The 20,738-nt window shown below is 36.8% G+C and overlaps 1 protein-coding gene across 2 annotated transcripts in view; it reads right to left on the reverse strand.

Annotated features, from left to right (window-relative positions):
- Positions 1 to 20,738, reverse strand: part of SLC9A9 (solute carrier family 9 member A9) — a 204,946-nt gene that overhangs the window by 97,106 nt on the left and 87,102 nt on the right. For both annotated transcript variants that reach the window (XM_086618199.1, XM_086618200.1), the window contains one exon: positions 14,911 to 14,999. In XM_086618199.1, the coding sequence (XP_086474325.1) occupies positions 14,911 to 14,999 (89 nt within the window). The remainder of the gene's footprint in view (positions 1 to 14,910; positions 15,000 to 20,738) is intronic.

Here is a 20,738-nt window from a genome sequence, read left to right on the forward strand (position 1 = left end):
TAATTTTTCTGAGATTGCACAAGCCTTTATTACTGCCTAATTGCTTTATTAAATCTCTCTCTTTTTTCATTAGAGGTTTCAAAATCAGAAAAAGAAGGTTTGAATTTGAACCTCTTGCCTGAAATCCTTAACACAGCTATAATGGATCTTCACAGCATAGTGATATAATGCTCATTTCTAGAATAACATGCTTAGTTCAAAGAATCAGCAAAAGTAACTCAAATTCATGATAGAATATAAACTTGTTTATGGTGCTAGTTTTGATATCCAAGCATATTTAATGGTAAACTTACAAACGCACTAGCAGAGAGAGATTCTTACAAGATCTTTTATGTCCTGAGGCAAAATTCTGGACTGTTTTATCAGTAGGCTTTGCTACTGAATTCAATGAATTTCACCCCAACAGATTTATGGAAGGCACACAATAACTTTCTATTTCCCTATAGAGCTGGGAGGTTTAAAAGATTCATAAGGCCTGAGAAAGAACTGGGAAAGTAAAAGGAAAAAGAAATAAAGAAAACAGCAGCACCAAGGGAGAGTAAAGGCCAGCAATATTTTGCATTTACACAATATGGATTATTCTTTCTGGCATAATCTATACACCACTACCAAAGTTCAGCTTGGGAGAAGCTGGATAAACTACTGGCACAGAATACACTTCTGTCTAGCAACAGCAAAGAAAAATCATTGGCTCCAGACATCAAGGCAAATCCTTTCTGTTATTAAAAATGCCATAGGTCTTGAATAGCTTTGCTGAACAAAAGAAGTTTAAACCAAAAATGTTGAAAATTAGGCAGCTGAATTATAATATTTTCCTTGTTCTAAGCAACTTGGATCAATGAAAATCAGAGAGAGAATGACTTAAAAAGTAAAACATTCAGAAATTCTAAAAAGGTTTGACCTCAGGGATGAATGGAAGCTTAGTTTGGTTTGTATTTACAATGAATCTGACAACATCATTAATTATAGGATTCAAATTAACCCTCAGAAAGAACTTTGTTATTTGATTTTGTTGATTAGTTGACCAAAATCTAAGACTCACTGTACTCATTTCCTATGTGTAAGGCATGGAGAGCAGTAGCAGCTTTGGCATGTACTTGTAGTAGTATAGCCAGATTTAAAGCCTCCTGAGAATTTATATGTTGCCTTCAACAGACTTTAGATCTATCTGTAGAAAAATTAATTATTCTATCATTAGTCTTGCTAAGTTGCTTAGGAAAGGGAGTTTCTGCAAACTTTGGTTTTTTTTCAAACATGCATCAGTTTGTAGGAGAGAGAACCATTTTAGATCGCTATATCTCCTTCCTGCAGCACAACCAACTTTTGCTATTACACATCAGGCATTAAGTTGTACCTAAAAATAACCCAAGAATGACACTTTAATGGGAGGTATTGCCAAAACAGAGAGGATGATGCTGTTGCTCCTACAGCTTGTCATCCAAGTTATTATTTGTTTCACAAACTAGAAATAACTGTTTTTCAAAGTGCTTATTTATCTTAAATTCTTGAAGTGAGAAGTTGCAGGCACAAAGGAAGGAGGAATCATCAGCGCTTTGCTGTATCAAGACAATGTGCTCAGGGATTACTGCAGTTAAAGCTCTCCACGTTGTCTTTAGCAGTACCGTATTATTCTGCAAGTATTAAGGAAGGGTTCTGCTCAAGATGGGGCATAAGATTGTAGCTGGAAAATTGTCTGAATGGATATAAAGAACATTTGACTGGTCAGCAATTAATGGTAGTACTAGAAATGCTGTATTAAGGGATGAATTTGGAAATTTTGGGGAACATCGATGGCCGTTCCATTTGCTGATAGAGGGGATAATTATGGTAATGGAAAATGAAGAGGCTGTATGAACAGCCTATACTGTCTAAGATTATAAAGCTATTCTTGTACGATTATAAAGCTCTTCTTGTACTATTATAAAGCTGAAATCAGAGAACAAACTACATGGAGAAAAAAAGACTTTAAAAAAGCGGCAAAATAATAACAACATCAATAAAAATGAAGCTTAAATTTATGACCAATTCTGAACAACTCAAAAGATGCTTTTTTGGAAAGTATCTTTCTGTGGCAGTACATCACCAATCAGGTCCCCCAGTCAGGGACATTATGCACTGACAGTTTAGAGCTATATTGAACAATTGTTAAAAAAAATAAGCAAAAGAAAGAAACAATTTCTGGCTTTGCCAAAGCCAATTTCAGCTAACAAAGGAGACTTAGATGCTTTAAAACATGACTGTTCTCCTTTTGGTCAAAGAAAAATAGTCATGTTATCAATGTGATCTAGTTGTCTTCAAAATAGCAGTGAACTAATACAACTTTTGTGTTTCTGCATTTATGTTAGAATTAGAAGAACTGCTGCTGATTTTTCAAAAGTAAAACACAAAATCAATCTCATCTTCCTCTTTTCACCCCTCTCAAGTTTTTGTGGTTTTTTTTTTTCTGTAACTTGCCACCATAGTCCTAACCTCAAGCAATCAATTCAATTTCTAAGTAGGACAAATGCAATTTATTCAATTTCAATTTGCTGAGAGGGAATATTCTCTAATATTAATTCTTGAAGTGTATTCATAAAAACAATTTCTTTCCTTGCCAAGTTTTGGGTGGTAGAAAGAAATTTAGTTAGTCTTTGACATATTAGGAACTAGCAACCAAGGAAGAAAAAAAAAAAAAAGATTCTTGTGATATCTGTCATGTCTTTTCTTCATGCTTTCCAGCAAGGATCAAGACTGAAAAAAAAATTATCTGATGCTCATGACTATAGGATTTCCATTTTACTGCAAATCCAACATACTACAGGATAAATACATGCTCTCTTTGCACCTGTTCTATAGAAATTATATTGCAGCTTTTGTATACCCACATTGATGTTTCCCTTTACAGTCTGTAAAACCACTTGTGTGGAAAAATGCTGTAGAACCATAAATCAGGAAAGACTGCTTTAGCTTAATCCAGAAAACATTTGCAGTATTTGCATGTGTTTTTCTGATGACATCCTGTTTTGTTTCTATTCAGTGCCTCTTCTAAGATAAAATTGTGTGCACTAAATAACTTCACTACTTTCTATGCCATAGCTAGTTGTTCAGGGTTTTTTACATATATATATACACACTCACACACGTTGTTTTGTTACAAGTCTGTTTACGGAGGCTGGAGAGGAATGGACGCAAGACCTTACCTCTTTCTAACCTAGGGAGAGCACCCTCCCTTCTAAGAACTATTCTTGCTCTAACTGGTGTTGAATAGCATGAGATCCTGATGATGTTAAACTCCACTTATTACTCCTAAAGACCTATAGCTGTTGAGCTGACTTTTAACTACATTACCTTGGCAGAATGCTTGCTATAGTTACGTTCGACAGTATTTGCAACTAGTTTGCAGATTCTAGGATCAGTTTCTGAAGAGGGATACTGTATTAGTAGGTCTGCTGATCTGCTCTTATATGGCAAAGTTTAGGGTGGAAATTTGGGGAATTTTTTTGTTTTGTTTCTACAATCATCCTTAAACGGCTTCCTCGCCTCTTGAAGTAGGCTACTATTCAAGAATTGATGATTCATTCGGACAAAAAAGACCTAGAAATGTGAATAGCAACTCTGTTTTTGTGTGTCATGCTGTTTTTTTTAAGTATTGGAGTACATGACTTTTCTTATCCAACAGTCCTCTACACTTAAAGATATAATCTAGAGTGTGTACTGTATGGGGATGAGATAAACAAGACATAGAACATGAGGGGGATTTCCTTGAACATTGTGAAAGGTCCAGTTTCTTAAATACAGAAAATGTCAGATACTGGCTGGTGATGTACTTTTTGAAAATAGTAAAAGAGACCATCTTGTGGATAAAACACAAGAAAGCTATCATCAAATACAAGTCAGCTTTGAAGCAGCTGCAACCTTGGTACCTCCACTGTGAGTAAATAATTGCCTGTGGTGAAGGGCTGTCTAACACCCTGCATTTGTACCTGTGAAATACATCAAAAAAATTGCAGATGAAAGATAATTGGAGAAGATGATCCTAAAATTAAAGAGAGGAAATTATCAGCGCTGATTATATGTGCATTTTACATAGTATGGAGTGACTACGTGGGCACGCATACACCAATAGTATGTCTAAAAGACAACGGAGATGAATATGTATTATTAAACATAAACAGGACAAAGATTAATAATGTCAAAGCTACCAAAGCTACAGCAGATGGATGTTGTTAGATTGCCAAGAATGAAAGGTGTATTCTTGCCCCCAAAGTAAGCGTACACAAATCCAAAGTGAGCCTGTGCCTATTTGAATTTAAACGATAGTTTCATAATTAATTGAAATAGGACAGGTTTGCATCTGGCTATAATGTGACTCTGGCTGAAACCAACAGAAGCTTTTGAAGAAAGTATTGTAAAGATTTCCAGTGTTCTCAGGTCTACTAAATCACAGTAGTCTCCTTGATGAAGTTTTACTAATCTCACAACTGGTAGCAGTGAGAAAAAAAAACTAAAGAAATATGCACAGTAAGAAATTAAAAATTCTAAACTAAGATACACTTTCAACTGTACTTAAATCGGAGAGCTCAGGACACTCTTTATTTTACATAAAATCAAGTATCATTAGTGAAAAGATACAACTAGTCATTCTCTAATGCACCTTAAAAATAGCTCCTGATAAGAATCTGTAGGAAAGCAGAAGGTGGGTGGAATAGGGAAGTATCATCTGCCACTTCATAGAGAGACATGTTTTTTTAAGGAAAGTCTTAGTCACTACATGAATATGTGCTTCTGAGGATGCTAAACGTCTTTGGAATTCTCAAACACTCGGAACTCTTCTCAAGTTCACTGGAGGCAAAGGGTGGTCAACACTCCCCTAAATTAGTGTGACTGAAGCAGAATTAAAAGTCAAAATCTTGAAATAGATGCTCCAACCTGCATGCTATTTTCATTGTATTAGGTGAACGTGAGTAGATAGGTATCAAAACGTGTGGAAAGACAAGGCACTTATTTGAATCCTACTCATGATTTAGACATTTAATCTGAAAGATTTTGACAAAGGGCTTTTTAGCCTTTAATTATTTCCACAGATGGCACCATGAGAAAGAGATGAGCTATTAGTATTTCTTGCATTGTGGTACCATTTTGTACAAATGTCTCTTTTGAAGGTAGAAAATCCATTAACCACGTAATGGAAACACAGCTGTGCAGTCGCTATAAAGACAGGATGCTGGCAAGTGCTTTAACTTTTATAGTGTCTTATTTACATGTATTTATTTTCTTCTTGTAGCTTATTGTGTGAAAATTTTAGTGTTAGCTACATATTTTTAAAAAGTTTAGACTACAGCTTTTGTTCAGTGTTTTAGCTAATATGGAGTTTTGCAGGTGATATCTCTAGAAAGAGAATTGTAAGGGATCAGCAGTCATGCAAGAATCATGTAAGTTGAAAAGGAGAGATATATAAAACATGTTTCAGATCGCAAGAATGGATCTCTGTCAATGGCAGTTTGGTAATGTCAGAAATCACACAACAGCTTGGATTCCTTAAGGCTTCCCATTGCCCCACGACTCCGGGCAGGATGAAAGCATTGCCGTTTGTGGGGGAAGCAGGGGCCTCGAAACATCAGGAAAGCTGCTAGCTCCCAAATGATGTAGACTGCCTACGGCGAGGTCAGTGCACATTTGTGACAAAATGTCTGATGCTCTATAAAGACCACAATGTAACCTATCTACCCGTGCAAGAAAGAGCTATCTTAATGTCTTTACCAAAGACAATGTCCCCACAGTAAGAGCATTATGAACGCATTGACATGCTCATGCAACTGTAAGGCAACACAGGGTTATGACGAAGGAACCTATTAATAATAGCCTCAACATTAAAAGCTATGTAAGCCTAAGTGCTCAATAATTTTACTACATTCCGATTTAGCAGTATATAATGTACTATGCACAGAAATATAAAACAGATGATGTTCTCTAGAGGTTCATTCCATAACTGGAGAATTTATTGATAAATCCTGTACTAAAATCACCTAATGCGTTATTATGAAGTGTCAGTATTTCAGACAAAGTTAGAGAAAATTATTACTGTAAGTGAAATTGAATAAGATATGATTTAAACTAAAGGTAAACATATATACTCTAAGTATGTGATGTTAAACTGCACTCTGCTCTGTTTCAGCACTACATGTTGATCATGCAAGAATATGTTCATAGCCCAGGATTAGATTGATTTTGATTTGCTTTGTCTCTCTATGCATTCCACAGTTGCAGTGATGAAGAGGGTGGCAATAATTAGGAAGGGACTTTATTTAACAGCCTACATACTCAGAGGAAATTCTTTTCACAAAACTAGATGTGCTTTACAGAGGTGGGGTATAAGGCTGGATCTTTGCATGGATGCAGACTTAAAAACTAGGTAAAAGTGCTAGCTACCCATAGTAAAGGGAAATGTTTCAGAGGTCACTCTGCAAACCTCTTGTGAGAAGACAGAGAGAGACACAATAACAGGTGTGTACAAAGCAGAATTACACGATCAGTATAATTACATAAACCAGCTTTTTGATTCTGCAGTAGCTTACACAGCTTCATACAGTTTGACTCCACTGCACAGATGAAGGCATATGAGAGTCTCATTTGTGATTCAGGGCACCTTTCAAAGAAACTACAGCATGTGTCTCAGTTTGGAATTCCATTACATATTTCTCCATATGCCAATGAGATTTTGGCCTATAGGTTTTAATTCTAATTGGTATATGTTAGCTAACTGCTGGCATCTGCTACTGTGCTGTAGAGAGTAAACTATAACCTTAACAATCAAAGAACTTTATTAATATTTAAAGAAAATGTTTAATGTTTAAACAGATTGTAAAAACTTTAATGAAGCCATTTGGAAACTAGTTTGCATATGGCATTATGCTCCTTAGCCTACCAGCATAAAAAAAAGACATCATTTTTCAACAAGATGAGCTTCACTGTAGAAATACTGCTTTCACGACAGTTCTAGGTTTCTTCAGGGTATGAATTACATTTGAGCATGTGTATTTTCCAATTCCTGTGCTTAAGCAAAATGAAGGAAAGTTATTTTCCTTTGTTTTTCAAGAGAATATCTCTTTTTCATAGATACAAAATACTATTTTTAGTCATAGCAGGGTGTGTGTGTAAGATACTAGAATATGGTACTCATTACAAAATGCTGATGACAAAGGGACACATGCTTGATGGGAACTAATGAGACCAGAATAAATCTGCACCTTCTTAGTCAAGGAATCACTAAAGCAGATATGCAAAACCAGGAAAAATAGAGATTAAAGAAGTATAAAACGGAATATTCTAACAAGATTCCTATGTACAACACCCAATATTTTCAGTATTATGGATGTGATAGCAGCTAATTTATAATATGAATCATAAATTATGCAGTTAATTACTGATACACCATAGTTATAAAGTCTACTGCTACCAGTTTACTTGTAGCAGTGTTTTCTAGCTGTTTACCATCCATAATGTAGCTCACAGACAAAAGAGAGGAAACGATTACAGCATTTCCACATAAATTTAAGGGGAGCTGCATGTAAAGAGACCACAGATTAACATTCTTCTAGCATAGCTAAGTAATCAGGAACATCAGTCATATAATGAGGGATTTTGTTAAGAAATTCAGATTAAAAGACATGGTAGTGTAATTCCTTTTGCAGAAATCAAGATTTTCTTGTGTTGTTATGTTTCTTCTTGTTAAATCCATACAGTAAGCAGCTTTAGCTTTCTTTTAGCATTACACTATTCTGCAGGGTTCCATAAGATCTTATGGTACATCTGGTCAAACAATGCATCTGGCACATTTCCAGTCTTCAGCTTTTTCTGCTAAACACAGAAAATAGCTGTGTAGAGAACTGGAATTCATTGTACACTTCCTGTCAATTGCAATCCATTGTAAAGGTAATAATTATTACAAGCACTACGCGTGTGGCGTATGTTCAATTAGAGATAAGAAGGCAATTTATAAATGAGAGCAGCCTGTTTGTAACAGCCCCAGTGGCTCTGCAGAGATGCATTGAGTCAGGAAGCTCTGGTGGTCCAGGTCGGGAGCACAGGACTTAGCCAGCATGCCTGTGATGCAGCTGGAGCTCATTAGTGCCTCAGGAGGGAAAACTGGAAGTTATAAGGGAAAGTGCAGGACAAGAACAAGAGGTTGCTTCTGTTCAGGGTACTTAGGCAAGAGCTGTAATGATAGCTAATATCGAGAAATACGTGAGCTTTTGGATTTTCAGAAGGGTCTGAGACTGTGACTTCTGTTGTTTTCAACGTACTTTAGGTGTCTCAATGTTAGCAGAAATTTCTACCTACAATTTCATGTATCTACTCTTAACAGTCGTATGCTAAATGTAGCATAAGACATTCTTCTTTTTTTAACTCTGTGCTTACAACCTTTTTATGTCTGTATCAGTTTCTCCTCTCAGAAAGGAAAAGAACAGGGACATTTCTGTGTCCTCTCCAGTTGCTTTGAACAGCTGTAAAATGAAGGTTTTGCTACAGGCTAAAAAAAAAAAAAAAAAAAAAAAATCTGGGTGAAATATAAGAAAACAAGAGCAAGGATCTTCCTTAATGTAACTCATTTCCAAAGTATTTACTTTAAGCAAAAGTGGCTAAAGCAAGGGCAAAACTGTACTAATATTATTCCAATACAAACACATTTTCCAAAATGCTATTTTATTTTCTTATTCTTGTTATCAGAAGTAGCTGCTTCTTCAGACCTTTCTATTGACCACGGTAAGTTGGTCACCTGGACTCTTTTCCTGAGTAACGCTGCCTGAATCCCTAGTCTTTATGGCTTTTGAGTCTGAACTTGCAGGGGTTCAGGGAGGTTGGAAATTAGTTTTTTTTTGTTCAGCTGCAGTAAGGGAACCATGAGACAAAAGGAGACAGGGCCCATCAGAGCTAACTTTTTATGCTAAATCTCCACTTAAATGGAAGAAAGTACGTCATATATGCAACCTGTTTAATGCTAACTAGGAATTCCAACTTTATTGGATCATTTAGACAAGGACCTCCTGTATACTTTTTGAAGAGTGCCAGGTATTAGTTAAAAAGAATTTCCAGTTTACTCTCAGACAGAGTATTAACCATCAAATATGTTATCTTATATCAGACAGTCAATTGTGCTATGTGTCTCAGATGATAATGAAAAAACATTCTAGTATGAAATTTTCCTACAGGCACTGTGAATGTGATGTCCTGAGAAAACAGATCCCTCCTGCACAGCACATATGCAAAGACTGATTAGAATCTGGTACTGGTGGTAATCTTGTTTGAAAGAGAACATCTTTTCTCTCAGTCTTTCTCTCTGCCAATCTTTTATGTGGAAACTCCTGACCTCTTGCAGTGCCTTAAAGGTCATTTATTCCTAAGTAGAGTTCCTGAACAAATCACAACAACAGCAGCCAATTAGGCTGCTCATTTCAAAAGGATGAGAATTATTTGTGGTGGTTGCTGCTTTGCTAATTATCAAGGACATTTTGCTGTAAGTAGGGTTTTCCACAGTCTAGAAATACTCTCAAATTTTTTAAGTCAACAGACTGAATTGTAAGAGCTGTTACATCCTGACATTTGTGTGGCCTTTTCTTCCTAGAAGTGTAATCTAATTATCTATAAACAATCTATTGTCTGATAACAGAAAACAGTAGATGTTAACCGTAGATAAATTAATATAGTCTGTGTGCTTTAGAAGTAAGCACAGCTCTAACGGTTTGGTCTCTTAAATACTCATATAAATAGCAGGACCAAAGCCCCAGGCTGCATACATGTCCTGTGTGACTGTGGAGGGTTTAAGATAAGGGCACTAAATACGTTCCATTTTCTGCTGTTGCTCTCTATGATTTTAGAGGGCTGCTTCTCCCAAATACTATATGGGTGCTAAGTATCTGGAGTGGGACCCCTCGCAAACAGCAGATTGATGCAGTTTTGGCTGTAGTGGTATGGAGGCATCTCTACACAGCCCCTCCCCTTCTCACAGAGAGATGAAAACAATAGCTGCACTTCCTGGCATGTGCTTTTAACAACAAACTCAGGAGGAATCATTCTGCTACTTGAGCAGGATTTGCGGTGTATTATTTCTTTTCTTATGAAAAGATAGTCGATAGAAGAATCTTATAAGATGGTCACTGTATCATGTATCTAGAGAAAGGAGATTTGTTGTCTCAATTCTGAGTGTAGGTCTGCTTGTAACTTATTTACAAGACATTTAAGCCAGCAGTAGAATGGCTAGATCACAGTGAAATTGCTTCATTTGGATATAGTGAGCCAAAACACGACCTCAGCTGCCTCTTTGCCTTTAGTCCTACAATGCTTTTTTTAATAAACATTGGCTGATGCTGTTCAGGAACTGCTCCTTTGATACACTGATTATTCCCCGCCCCCTTCAGGTTTGAACATCTCCTTTGCCATACTTCACTTGTTAAGTTATACTCTTCTGTTCCAATTTGCTTTAGAAGTGAGTCTATAATTATGGATGGAACAGCATCAAGTTTAAAGCCCATGTTGAGGCTATTCGATGACATACCAGGGTCAAGAGACTAAAATTATTTGATTTACAGTTTGTTTGGTTTTTTTTTAATTTTGTTTCCTGACTGTTTTATCAGTTTCAATCAATATGATTAATTAGGATTAAATGAATATGCTTATAAACACAACCAATTTACACCAAACTGTCTTTCAAATACAGCTCAGTTTATGATCCAGCAATCAGCTGATTGTTCCCTAGCCTTTTTCCTTGTTGGAAAATGTATAGCTATATCATAAATGAGCTAAGAAAGTTTTGAAAACTTTATGTATTTTCAAAGGATTTCCAGGAGATATTAGCTGCTCCTCAGCAAAGTGGTGACTTTTAATAATCAGAGATAATCATGTCTGCTTTTTTAGCGTAGAGATTAAAACTTGAAGCAATCAGTACTATGTCCATCAGCAAGCAAAGCCCAAAAACCAGTCTGAACTTTCAGTCCTTCAGTGTAAGTCAATTTGCTCAAGCAGTCCTAGTAAGATGACATGCTTTGGTAAAGTTACTCAGAAGTTACGCAGCACTGAGTTCTCTTGTTTTACCTTTACCCCATTCTCAAGTTTGTGTAAAACCTTAGAGGTGAAAGGCTGCTGAAATCTTAATGCAGCATCTTGTGCATACTGCACGCCCAGTGCAGCTAACAATCAGGCCAGAAGCTTTTGTCCATAAGGCAGGTGTTCCCTAATGGGTTTGCTATCAGGATCAGCAAAAAACGTGAGTAACTGTTTAACTTGTAATGGGGTTAGGAAGGCTGTTACACCTAATCTGAGAAAGCAACACTCACGAACTTATTAGACACAATTATTTCAGAGGTGACTAAGTGAAAAAGGGTTAGACTGGTGGAATGAATCGAGACAGACAGGGCAGTGTGTGACATAGCCCCTTGCTGACTGGACGTGCTTTCCTGTGCCCTCTAGTAATTCCCTGGCTCCACTTCCATAGGAGATGCGTTTGAAAATTCCTTTTCCAAAATTTATGGCTTGCTGGCACTGTATTTTGTCTGAAAGCAGAATTCTCCACACCATTGCACACTTAACCAAAGACAGGTATTGCCCTGTTCCCTGATGTCCTCGTTGTGGCTGTTCCTTGGAGTTAAAGAAGCATAATCAGAAACTGATATAACTCATAAGTATGACAGATAGATTTATAGCCATTAGAGAAAGTGAGAGGCTCCTCTTAATATTCCACCACTAGGAAACTGTGCTGGTCTTGGCTTGGCATTTGAGTGAAACTGATAGAGGGCAGAGAAAAAAAACCAGTGAGGAATGTTTTCTCTTCCAGTAGAAAATATAGTATTGTCCATGCATCCCTTTATAGAGCTGACCTGTAGGGATTTACAGTCTGCCCACTTTCAACAAACCAGTAATTTCTGTTTGTCTAGCAATGCCCTGCCCAGCCACTGATTTACTTGTAGCTGTGCAAATCAACCCAACTCAACTGTACATCTGAAGAACCTAATGTAAAATCTGAACTATAACGTCCCAAGATTTAGAAGCAACTGTTGTTTGCCTGCAGCATAATGTGAGGTTGTACTAGCAGCTGTAAATAATTCTAGAGAAAGCTGCACAGAATCAAACAGCTTTTGATCAGGTCCTAGCAGTTTCATCTTCTCCTTCGCTAAAGATACATTGGGTAAATTAAACTTTAAATATATGAATCTCAGGAGCACTTTGTTTGACCTAACCTTGTTGCCACGGATAGCAGTGTCAATTTTAATGTTGAAATCGCCACGACCATAGCCAGGTCAACGATAATGACTTAAAAATGCTGCCATAAAACATCATTCATGTTAAAAATAAACAATAAAAACACACAGAGAGAATGTTTATAAACACTTAGAGAGGACTGGGATAATTGGATTGAATGAAAACTCTCTAAAGCCTTCATTTTCACTAAGTCTTTGTTATCTTACTTTTTTTATGATGCTGCTAAAATAATCCATTGTTTGTGACAAGATTTATGTTACTTTATCCTTTCAGATTCTGTAAGTTTCAGATGCTTGAAATCTAATATTTCTCTTTCATAGAATGTTAAACAGTGATTGACTGGATAATAAAGGATACATGGAGACTAATAATTACATGGCATCTTTTAACAGGCATTCTTAATAGAGGTTCTTAAAATCTCATTTAAGAACTGTAGATAAAATTTCATTTTATAGCAATATCTGAAGAAAATCATACTGGCTTTTTTTTCTTTTTTTCTTTTTTTTTTTCCTTATCCATTTGTTTAGAGCAAATGATGAAGTATTATGAGAAATGCAGAACTTGGCATCATGGCCAGAAACACCAACTCTATCATTGTGTAATGAATTTTACCATCAAGATATGAAATTTTATCAGCCAGTAAAAAATGAAAAGAAAGTGATGCAAAGCAGTACAGAAACAACATTTGCTTAGAAACAGCTAACACAATTTCACAATCTAATTTACAGTTTTAAATCTAATTTCTATGTTTTTGTTAGCTTTAGCTTCAGCCTTAACTCACTGTTTTGTCAGTGTGCATTACAGTTCACAAGTCCTTATTGAAAAATCTGTCATATTGTAACAAAAGAGAGACTGCCTTAGAATAATTCTATAAATGAACTGAAAAGCCCTTGATTTTGGCCAGTAATGAGTAATAAAACTGACTTAGATTGGGAGCGAAGCTGTCTGTCTGAGCAATAATATTCATTTAAAATGCACTGAAGTCATATATGATTATGAGAATGCCAAGTGTGTGGCTTAGTAAATTTGCTTGAAGACAATTCTTGGGGAAAGAGAAATAAAGAGGCAGTGCAGGTCTCACTGAAACGGCTGCATATGAAAAGGTAATCTTAGGATTAGAAAATAAATTGGAAGAATTCAAAGGAATTTAACAACAATTTTTGAACCACATCGTAAGAGAGGCTGAGGATTAAGAGCTTATGGGAGAAGAGAGAAACAGAATAGAAGGGGTGCATAAAACTCATAGCTCCGTAGAGAAACACATAATCTCTTTTCTCTGTGTTCAAGGGTAGATTCAGTTTATTTTCACTATTTTGTTTTGCACTGTTGAATGAGAGGGAATGAAAGAGTAAACATGGACAAAACCACTATGCATTTAAGCTAAACATTAGTTAATTCTGTGGTTGAAAAAGTTTATACGTAATTAAAAATACCACAACTTTTCCTTTTCTCTTTATCTTTCTCTCTCTGAGGCTACGTGTTGCTAAGTCATGCAGGCGAATTCCTGAAAAAGCCTTGTATTCAAATTGTAACAGCTATATGCAAGGGTAGTAATGGCATATGCAATTCAGTATTTCTGCAAAATAGAAACAATTCTATAGCACATTATAAATGTCATTCCCTTACGATATAGTTATCAGAGAAAGATTCTGTTCTCTGCTGGAATACTTTTTGAAACTATCAGCCTCTGCTGGTATGAAGAAACGCAATTGAGGAGACTTATCCTGTTCAATAGCTAACACTTTATTCTAGAAGTACTGACCAGAAACTTTTTTGTGATTTAAAATCTGAGAGAGTCTGACAGGTGAACTGATACTGTGGCCAGTATTTTTTCTCTCAAACTGTTTTAGATAGAAAATTGGATTTTCGATTAAATTGAGATGTGCAAGGAGTGATAAAATTATCTACATAGAATTTCCAATGCTTAAAACAGAGGAATTGCTGAAAAAGGTACCAGATAGCATCATGAAAATTATAATCTTGGACCATATGTTTCCATTTTATTCTAGGAGATAGATTTTCTACAACCTGGGGTTCTTGGGACATACGAGTCAACATTAAAAGGGAAGAAAACTGCATTTAAATGACTTCTCACAGGATTTAGGTAGTGGTGAGGCAGTCTAAAATTACTCTTTGTGCTGAAAAGTATTTTGAACATTGCAATGCCATATATCTAGTACTGAGAACAGCCCCAAGTTTTAAAAAATAATTAAAATTACGCTAGTCACCTGTTCAAAGAACAACCAGATGACCAAACTTCTCTTGTCTCTAAACTCTAAATAACACAATGGAGAAAAACATCAGTATCTTTCTAATTATGCCAGATTTTTAATGAGGCAGAAATGAAACAATGTCATTGCTCAAGTCTATGGGCCAGAGCTCTTTGATTTCCTTATCTTTGCAGTATTTTTGTATGGAAGTTAGTTATGTAAACTGTTATCTCCTTCCCCTTCATCTCCTCAGTTGACATCTCAAGCCTCTTGGGAAGAGGAGATTCTTATATATTTTGCTTATCCAGAGAATTGTTACTGTTTTCCTGGCAAAATCTCCAGTCTTTCCCCAATGAAGACGCAAGTCTCTTCTTTTGCATTAATGAAATCCCATCCGGCTGTATGCCAGTACCTCTGTCTATTCCTTACACCTGTTGAAGACAAAATGCCAGTTATTTCTATGCCCTACCTGTTTAGTTCTCATTTTGGAATCTGGTGACAGGTTGTTGTAGGTATAATGGGCCTGCGTGACTCCACAGAAAAGGACTGCAACAATACCTGAAATACAAAGAAAAACCAGAGTTAGCTGCTTCTGTGTTCTCACTTAGGTTTGTCAAAGGGCTGCATAAAGAAGCTAATTAGACTGTTAACAGTATTTTATAACAAAAGAACTTTAAAATATGTTTTATAAGAGCATCTTTCAAAAAAAATAGATCTTTTTTTCTTTGCTAAAAATCATGAAGATCCTGAATCTTCTACCTGCTCCATCACACATTCATAGCATTTCCATTGTCGTGTATTTGGCCCAAAACTGCAGTTAGGCAAGACTAACATAATTGTAACATGAAGGATTTCAGACTATTTGAATATTTTGGCAGAGACTGAATAGGAAAGGGAAAAAAAATTATTACATTTAAATGGTTTGAGAGCTCTTGGTACTGAATGACTGCAACAGGGGAAAGTCTTTTGAGTCTGTGCCTGATTGTTAGCCTTATCATAAGTGGTGTGTAACAACGTGCAAGGTGGACAACACCACATTGCTTAAAAATGCTGCTCTACAAGGTGCAAGCTGCATTGCCCATAATAACTAGGTCAATGACTGTAGCCATGTGGCAGTAATTATACTTCCCAGCTTGTGGAAGGTCTTGAGGGGCAGGGCAGCAGGTTTGTCAGGAATAATAATAAAAAATAAACTTGTATTATAGTGTTATTTCTTATTTTTTAGTATTTTCTCTCTGGCTCTGGTCCTAAGTCACTAGAATCACTGAGTAATGTCACTGTAATGCAGTACTGTAATGAAAGTAGGTGATAAGATCATAACTGTAATTTCCTGTCAGCTCTGGACATGGATAAGGCAGAAGGAAACCACACAGGGAGAAAATGGAATACCAAAAATAAGTGTACACCAGTAACCGTATGTAAATGCTCATGGAGGAAGCAAGCTCTGTGCTTTTCTTCAACTTCAGGCATGTGTGCATAGATAATAATTTACACAGCAGCTCAAGGCTTGTTCACGTCCATTCTGATCATCATTCCCCTGAAAAACTCCACTCACATTTCCTGGAGCCTGTGGAACACGCAAGTTCTGCTCGGTTTCTAGATGCTCACCACATGAGCACCAACTGGTTTTGCACAAAGCCAGCCTGCAGTGTGATCGCTGCCTGCCTGTGCTCTCGGAGGCCCACGTACCGGCAGTTTTCCACCATCCACCCCACAGTGCTTTAGTTCTTGTGCCTTTCAGCCCTTCTACCCACTGCCTCCTGCCTCAAGAGCTACAACATGCCCTAATTAGCATTTTAGTTCTGCTTCCTCACGGGCTGCTCTGCGAGTCGTTAGGTAATTTTTAGCTCATAGGCTCCTGATGTACTGAAATAACACTGATGAATCCAAGGAAACACACTGAGGCAACAAAGCAAGCAAAAAGATATCTGTACAGGTTTAGGCAATATCACTGCGCAGCAGCTTTCTAGGAATTTATTGGCTTAAACTAGGATGAACTGAGATATATAAACCAGTTCTACTGGAAGCAAAGAGCATGAAGTAGAATTGTGAAAACAATCCCAGTCTATGCCTTCCAGTCCTGGACTTAAAGGTGGATAATGCTTCCTCCAGCTTCTCCAGGATGGTGACTCTCCCAAATTCACAAAGGCCAGCAAGAAGAGACTCAGTAAGGTGGCAGAAGCTACAGTGCTGCAGGCTTTAGCACAGCAAACCCAATATAAAACAATCTTCTACTTCGAAAGGGTTAATAGAAGCAGGCCAGGCTTCACACAGTCACAGGGAAAAATGGATGGTCATGTACTGAACAAGTGTCAGGTGAAAGTGCTGGTGCCTCGATAGGTTCTTTAACAGGCTTATTCAAACCTTTAAATACATCAATTTTAGCAGCAAGAGGGCCCTGGAGGTATGTGAACTATCCTCCTCCCCTAAAGCCAAGGTATAGATCAGGAAACGTGGAAAAATAAAAATTTAGACAATGCTGAAACTGTTCCAGTTGAGCGAGTGTGTGTGTGGGGGGGGGGGAACAGCACATACCAGTGAAAGTAATTATTACCTTACCATGTCTTTCTCAAGTTTCTGACTCTCTTTGGATTGCTAACCATGAAAATGTGGTCCAACAAAATCCAGTTTTCTTTACTTGCAAACCTCTCTTGTTTCTGGGAAGAACTGAGGCCTGGCATTAATATGCCTTTGATAGAAGAAAAAAGTATGGAGTAAAAAATTCTGAGATTAATTTGGTACAAGGGATAACTGCCTTCAGAAAGAAAATGAGAAAGCAAATCTTTTTCGTTTTCCACAAACCAATATGGGCATTTTCTTCGCTTTTGGGTTCTCTTTATATTGTATATTTACCTGTACTTCTACAGAACAGAGTCTCTGCAGCCAAGACAAGCTGACTGAGCTTTAACTGCTGCATCTTTGTTTTTTAATATGCAATTTCTTATGTTTGTTTTGATACTAATTTTTTTCTAACTACAGTAAGACTTTTCTTTGCAGTAAATAACGTGAGTAGTAGTGACATTGTCACTGCCTAAATACATTCTAGGTACTTTGTGTTTTTGTGAGCTCTAATTGTTCTCTTAAATGCATCTAATTATTTTTTTTTTTCTCAGTAACTGTATTTGATTGTGCAGAACCGATCTGGGGAGTTTAATAATTCTCAAGCCATTAATAATATGCAAGGGGATGCTCAAACAATGACATTTCAGTTAAAAAACACAGCTAATCAGTAACGTTGCTAAGTATCATTAGCTCCAGGCTCAGTAACAGAAATGGAGATAAAAGTTTCTGATTCACTTTCTTCTACATGAATCATCATCATGCCAAGTCTTGCATTTTTAAAATTGACTGTTAAATTCAACTATGATTATAAAATGTTTTTTGACTACTAAGAAACTGTTAATTATGTGTTGTGAGAGAACTGAGAGAGTGACACGAGGAATAAAATAGCCTAAATCTGATTTTACAATAGGAATAAATGATCTGAACCGTGCAATTATGCAAGTGTAGAAACCAGATACCCTGTTCCCAGGGAAGACCAGGGGAATGCAGTGGAATATTTCAGTTGCTAGGATTGAAGGCTTAATATGTACCAGCCATGCCTCTCGCAATGAATGCTCCATTAAAAAGCTTGGAGAAAATTGTTTGTAATGCATTTCCATAAAAATGATTACTTAAGAGTATTAACCACTTACATGTTAATGAAACTACAAAGGAAAGAGAAGTACCTAAAGAGGCAAACACAGAAATTTTTAGTTAGAAGGAAAAAACAATCTTGGATTTCTTTGTAAGACTATTAAAGCTGGATTTTGAAGTTAGTGGGTAGCAAAATACTGTATGAACTGTGTATGGGACAGAAATTAGGTGGTTAAATTTTTGCAGAAAGTATGTATTAGAGGCAGGGAGGCAGATGAAGTGAGATGATCCTTTTACCACTCCTTACTGCTCAGTGCTGTAATTTTGGGCTGTTGCAGACTCAGTTCGCCTTTTCAGTGCCGTTACATTGTTTCATTTTGAAGTGGCAAATTTAGCAATTTCTGAGCTATTTAGTACTGCAATTGCTGAGCAACACGCTAACCTAAAGTAAACAGCGAATGTTTTGAGTTGAAATGGGTGATCAGTTGTGAAGGGCAACACAGCCACTTGTGTCTATAAAGTTACTGAAATTTTTCACTTAATATAAATGAGAAATGATATTTATATATTTATATATAAATATAAATATTTATATTTGATATAAATGAGAAACCTCACAGTAAAATGTTGATAGTCACTAGTAAAGTTTCAGTTGCAGCTCAACCTCTTCGAAGAGGCTTTATTAGAAATAAAAACTTACCATTTTATTCGGGTTTTTTTTGCTCCTTATGTAACAGAGAAATAGTGATAGCTTGTTAGCTGCTTAGACAATTAGAGAACTTATTTGTACATTAGCTTTGACGAAGACTTGTAGTTGAAATCGTTGCTAGGACAAAACCTAGTAATATCAAAAGATAATATAAGATAAAAGAGTAACATAGCTTTAAAAGTATTTTGCTGATGGTGTGGAAATTAACATTATAGTGTTAGCATTAATTTATAAGTGTTAATCTAAAAAATAATTCCTATATTGTCACTGAAAGACAAAATCTTTTTTTTGGTCATTTCACAAATAGGCCAAAGGAAGTGTACCCTTGCTTTTCAATATCTAGTGCTAAAAGAAAAACTGGAAAAAAAGCCTGCCTTTTGTCAGAGAAGGGCAGCATGTGCAGTATGCTTTTAATGCAAACCTGGAAGTGTCTGGCCACAATTTAAACTTCAGAATTTGTTAATCTGAGACAATAAAACTGACATTATGTCTCTAGCTGTCAGGTCTTTTAGTGGTGAAAAAAGGAATTTAGAAAAAAAAAAACCCAAACCTCTACCTTCTGAGGAAACAAGGGAGTGGATAAAACATGTAACTTCATTTGAAAAGTTCTACTTTCGGTAAAGGTAAACTGATGGGTTTTCATCCCAACTTTGAACCATTCCAGAGCTTCAGGGATGTCTCTCTAATGATACACAATGTACTGCAGATCCCACAGTACAACAAACAACAAGAACTGGTCTTTCATCAAAGGCAGTGAAATGTGGGGAAAAGAAAACAATGAAGACTGGGTAATAGAGAAAGTATTTAAATCAGGTAATGTTTACTTTGGAGTGATATTTATGTCAGAATATCTCCACAGCACCTACTGGGCACATCCCAGTGCAGATTGAATGTGTGTGGCAGGACATGAGACACTGCTTTCTGCATCAAAGTGTTGCAGTAATAAGGCTATAAAACCAGTAGCAACAATATCCCTATTCAGTGTGTTTTCACTGAGGGTAAGAAGTGTGACTAATCATTTTCTTGACACTGAAGCAAAGACTTAAGGCTTTTTTCACCAGACCTGCACCAGTGCAGAACTGAAGCTGGTGCCTTTTGCATGTAGCTTTCATCTTTGGGTCTGAGGTTGATTTTTATCTTGAAGTGATAGAAAGCAACAAAAGACAGAGCTGAGGGAATATTTTAGGCCCTCATCTGAGGACTGATAATTGGTATTGCACCTGGCTGCTTCAAGTGAGACCTGTTGTACTTTTGTAGCCCCAAATAAATTGCTGAATTCAATTTAGATTCGAACTCCTGTGGTGAGACACACCAGGTTTTATTCTAGATATGTCAAGAGTGCTTACCCTGTTTATCTCGAACCTACTCACTAGCAATAAGACTCCACTGTCCTCATTTTATGCAACTAAGCATCGATCTCAGCCTAATGCCATGCTAGAAAATGTACTCTTTTCTGAAAAGAAAGACCTTCCTCCTCTTCCCTTGCCGTCTTAAAAGGCTGCACCTACAACAGGACCAACGTTAGCCAGACCCGAGCACTGACTCCAGTGTGTGCGTAGTTTGGTGAATTGATGCTGTTTAAAGGGATAACTGAAACCACAGAGTATTGGATCTAGCTTATATGTCAGCAAAGTATATTTAGAGCATCCTCTAAAGTACAGGATCCACATGACATTCCCCATTTCAGAATAGAGATCATCCAGAACCATCTCTGAAGTCCTACTGGCAAGTGATGGATTAGTAATTTGTGGCCTACTTGCCAAGCTGTCATCTGTCACAGTGCAAATGCCATCTTCTTATCTATGAAGAGCCTGATTTCCTAATTAGACCCAAATTTCATCCTTTCCTCCTTGGAGTGGCAGAACTACGGCTTAAGAGAGTTGAGGTCTCTTTCCTTTTGACTTAAGAAGCCAAGCTATTTCTTCTCCCTCATTACTGAGAGGAGTCTACCT

Source organism: Tauraco erythrolophus, chromosome 11, assembly GCF_009769465.1.
Source record: "Tauraco erythrolophus isolate bTauEry1 chromosome 11, bTauEry1.pri, whole genome shotgun sequence".
In the NCBI taxonomy this organism is placed as follows: Eukaryota; Metazoa; Chordata; class Aves; order Musophagiformes; family Musophagidae; genus Tauraco; species Tauraco erythrolophus.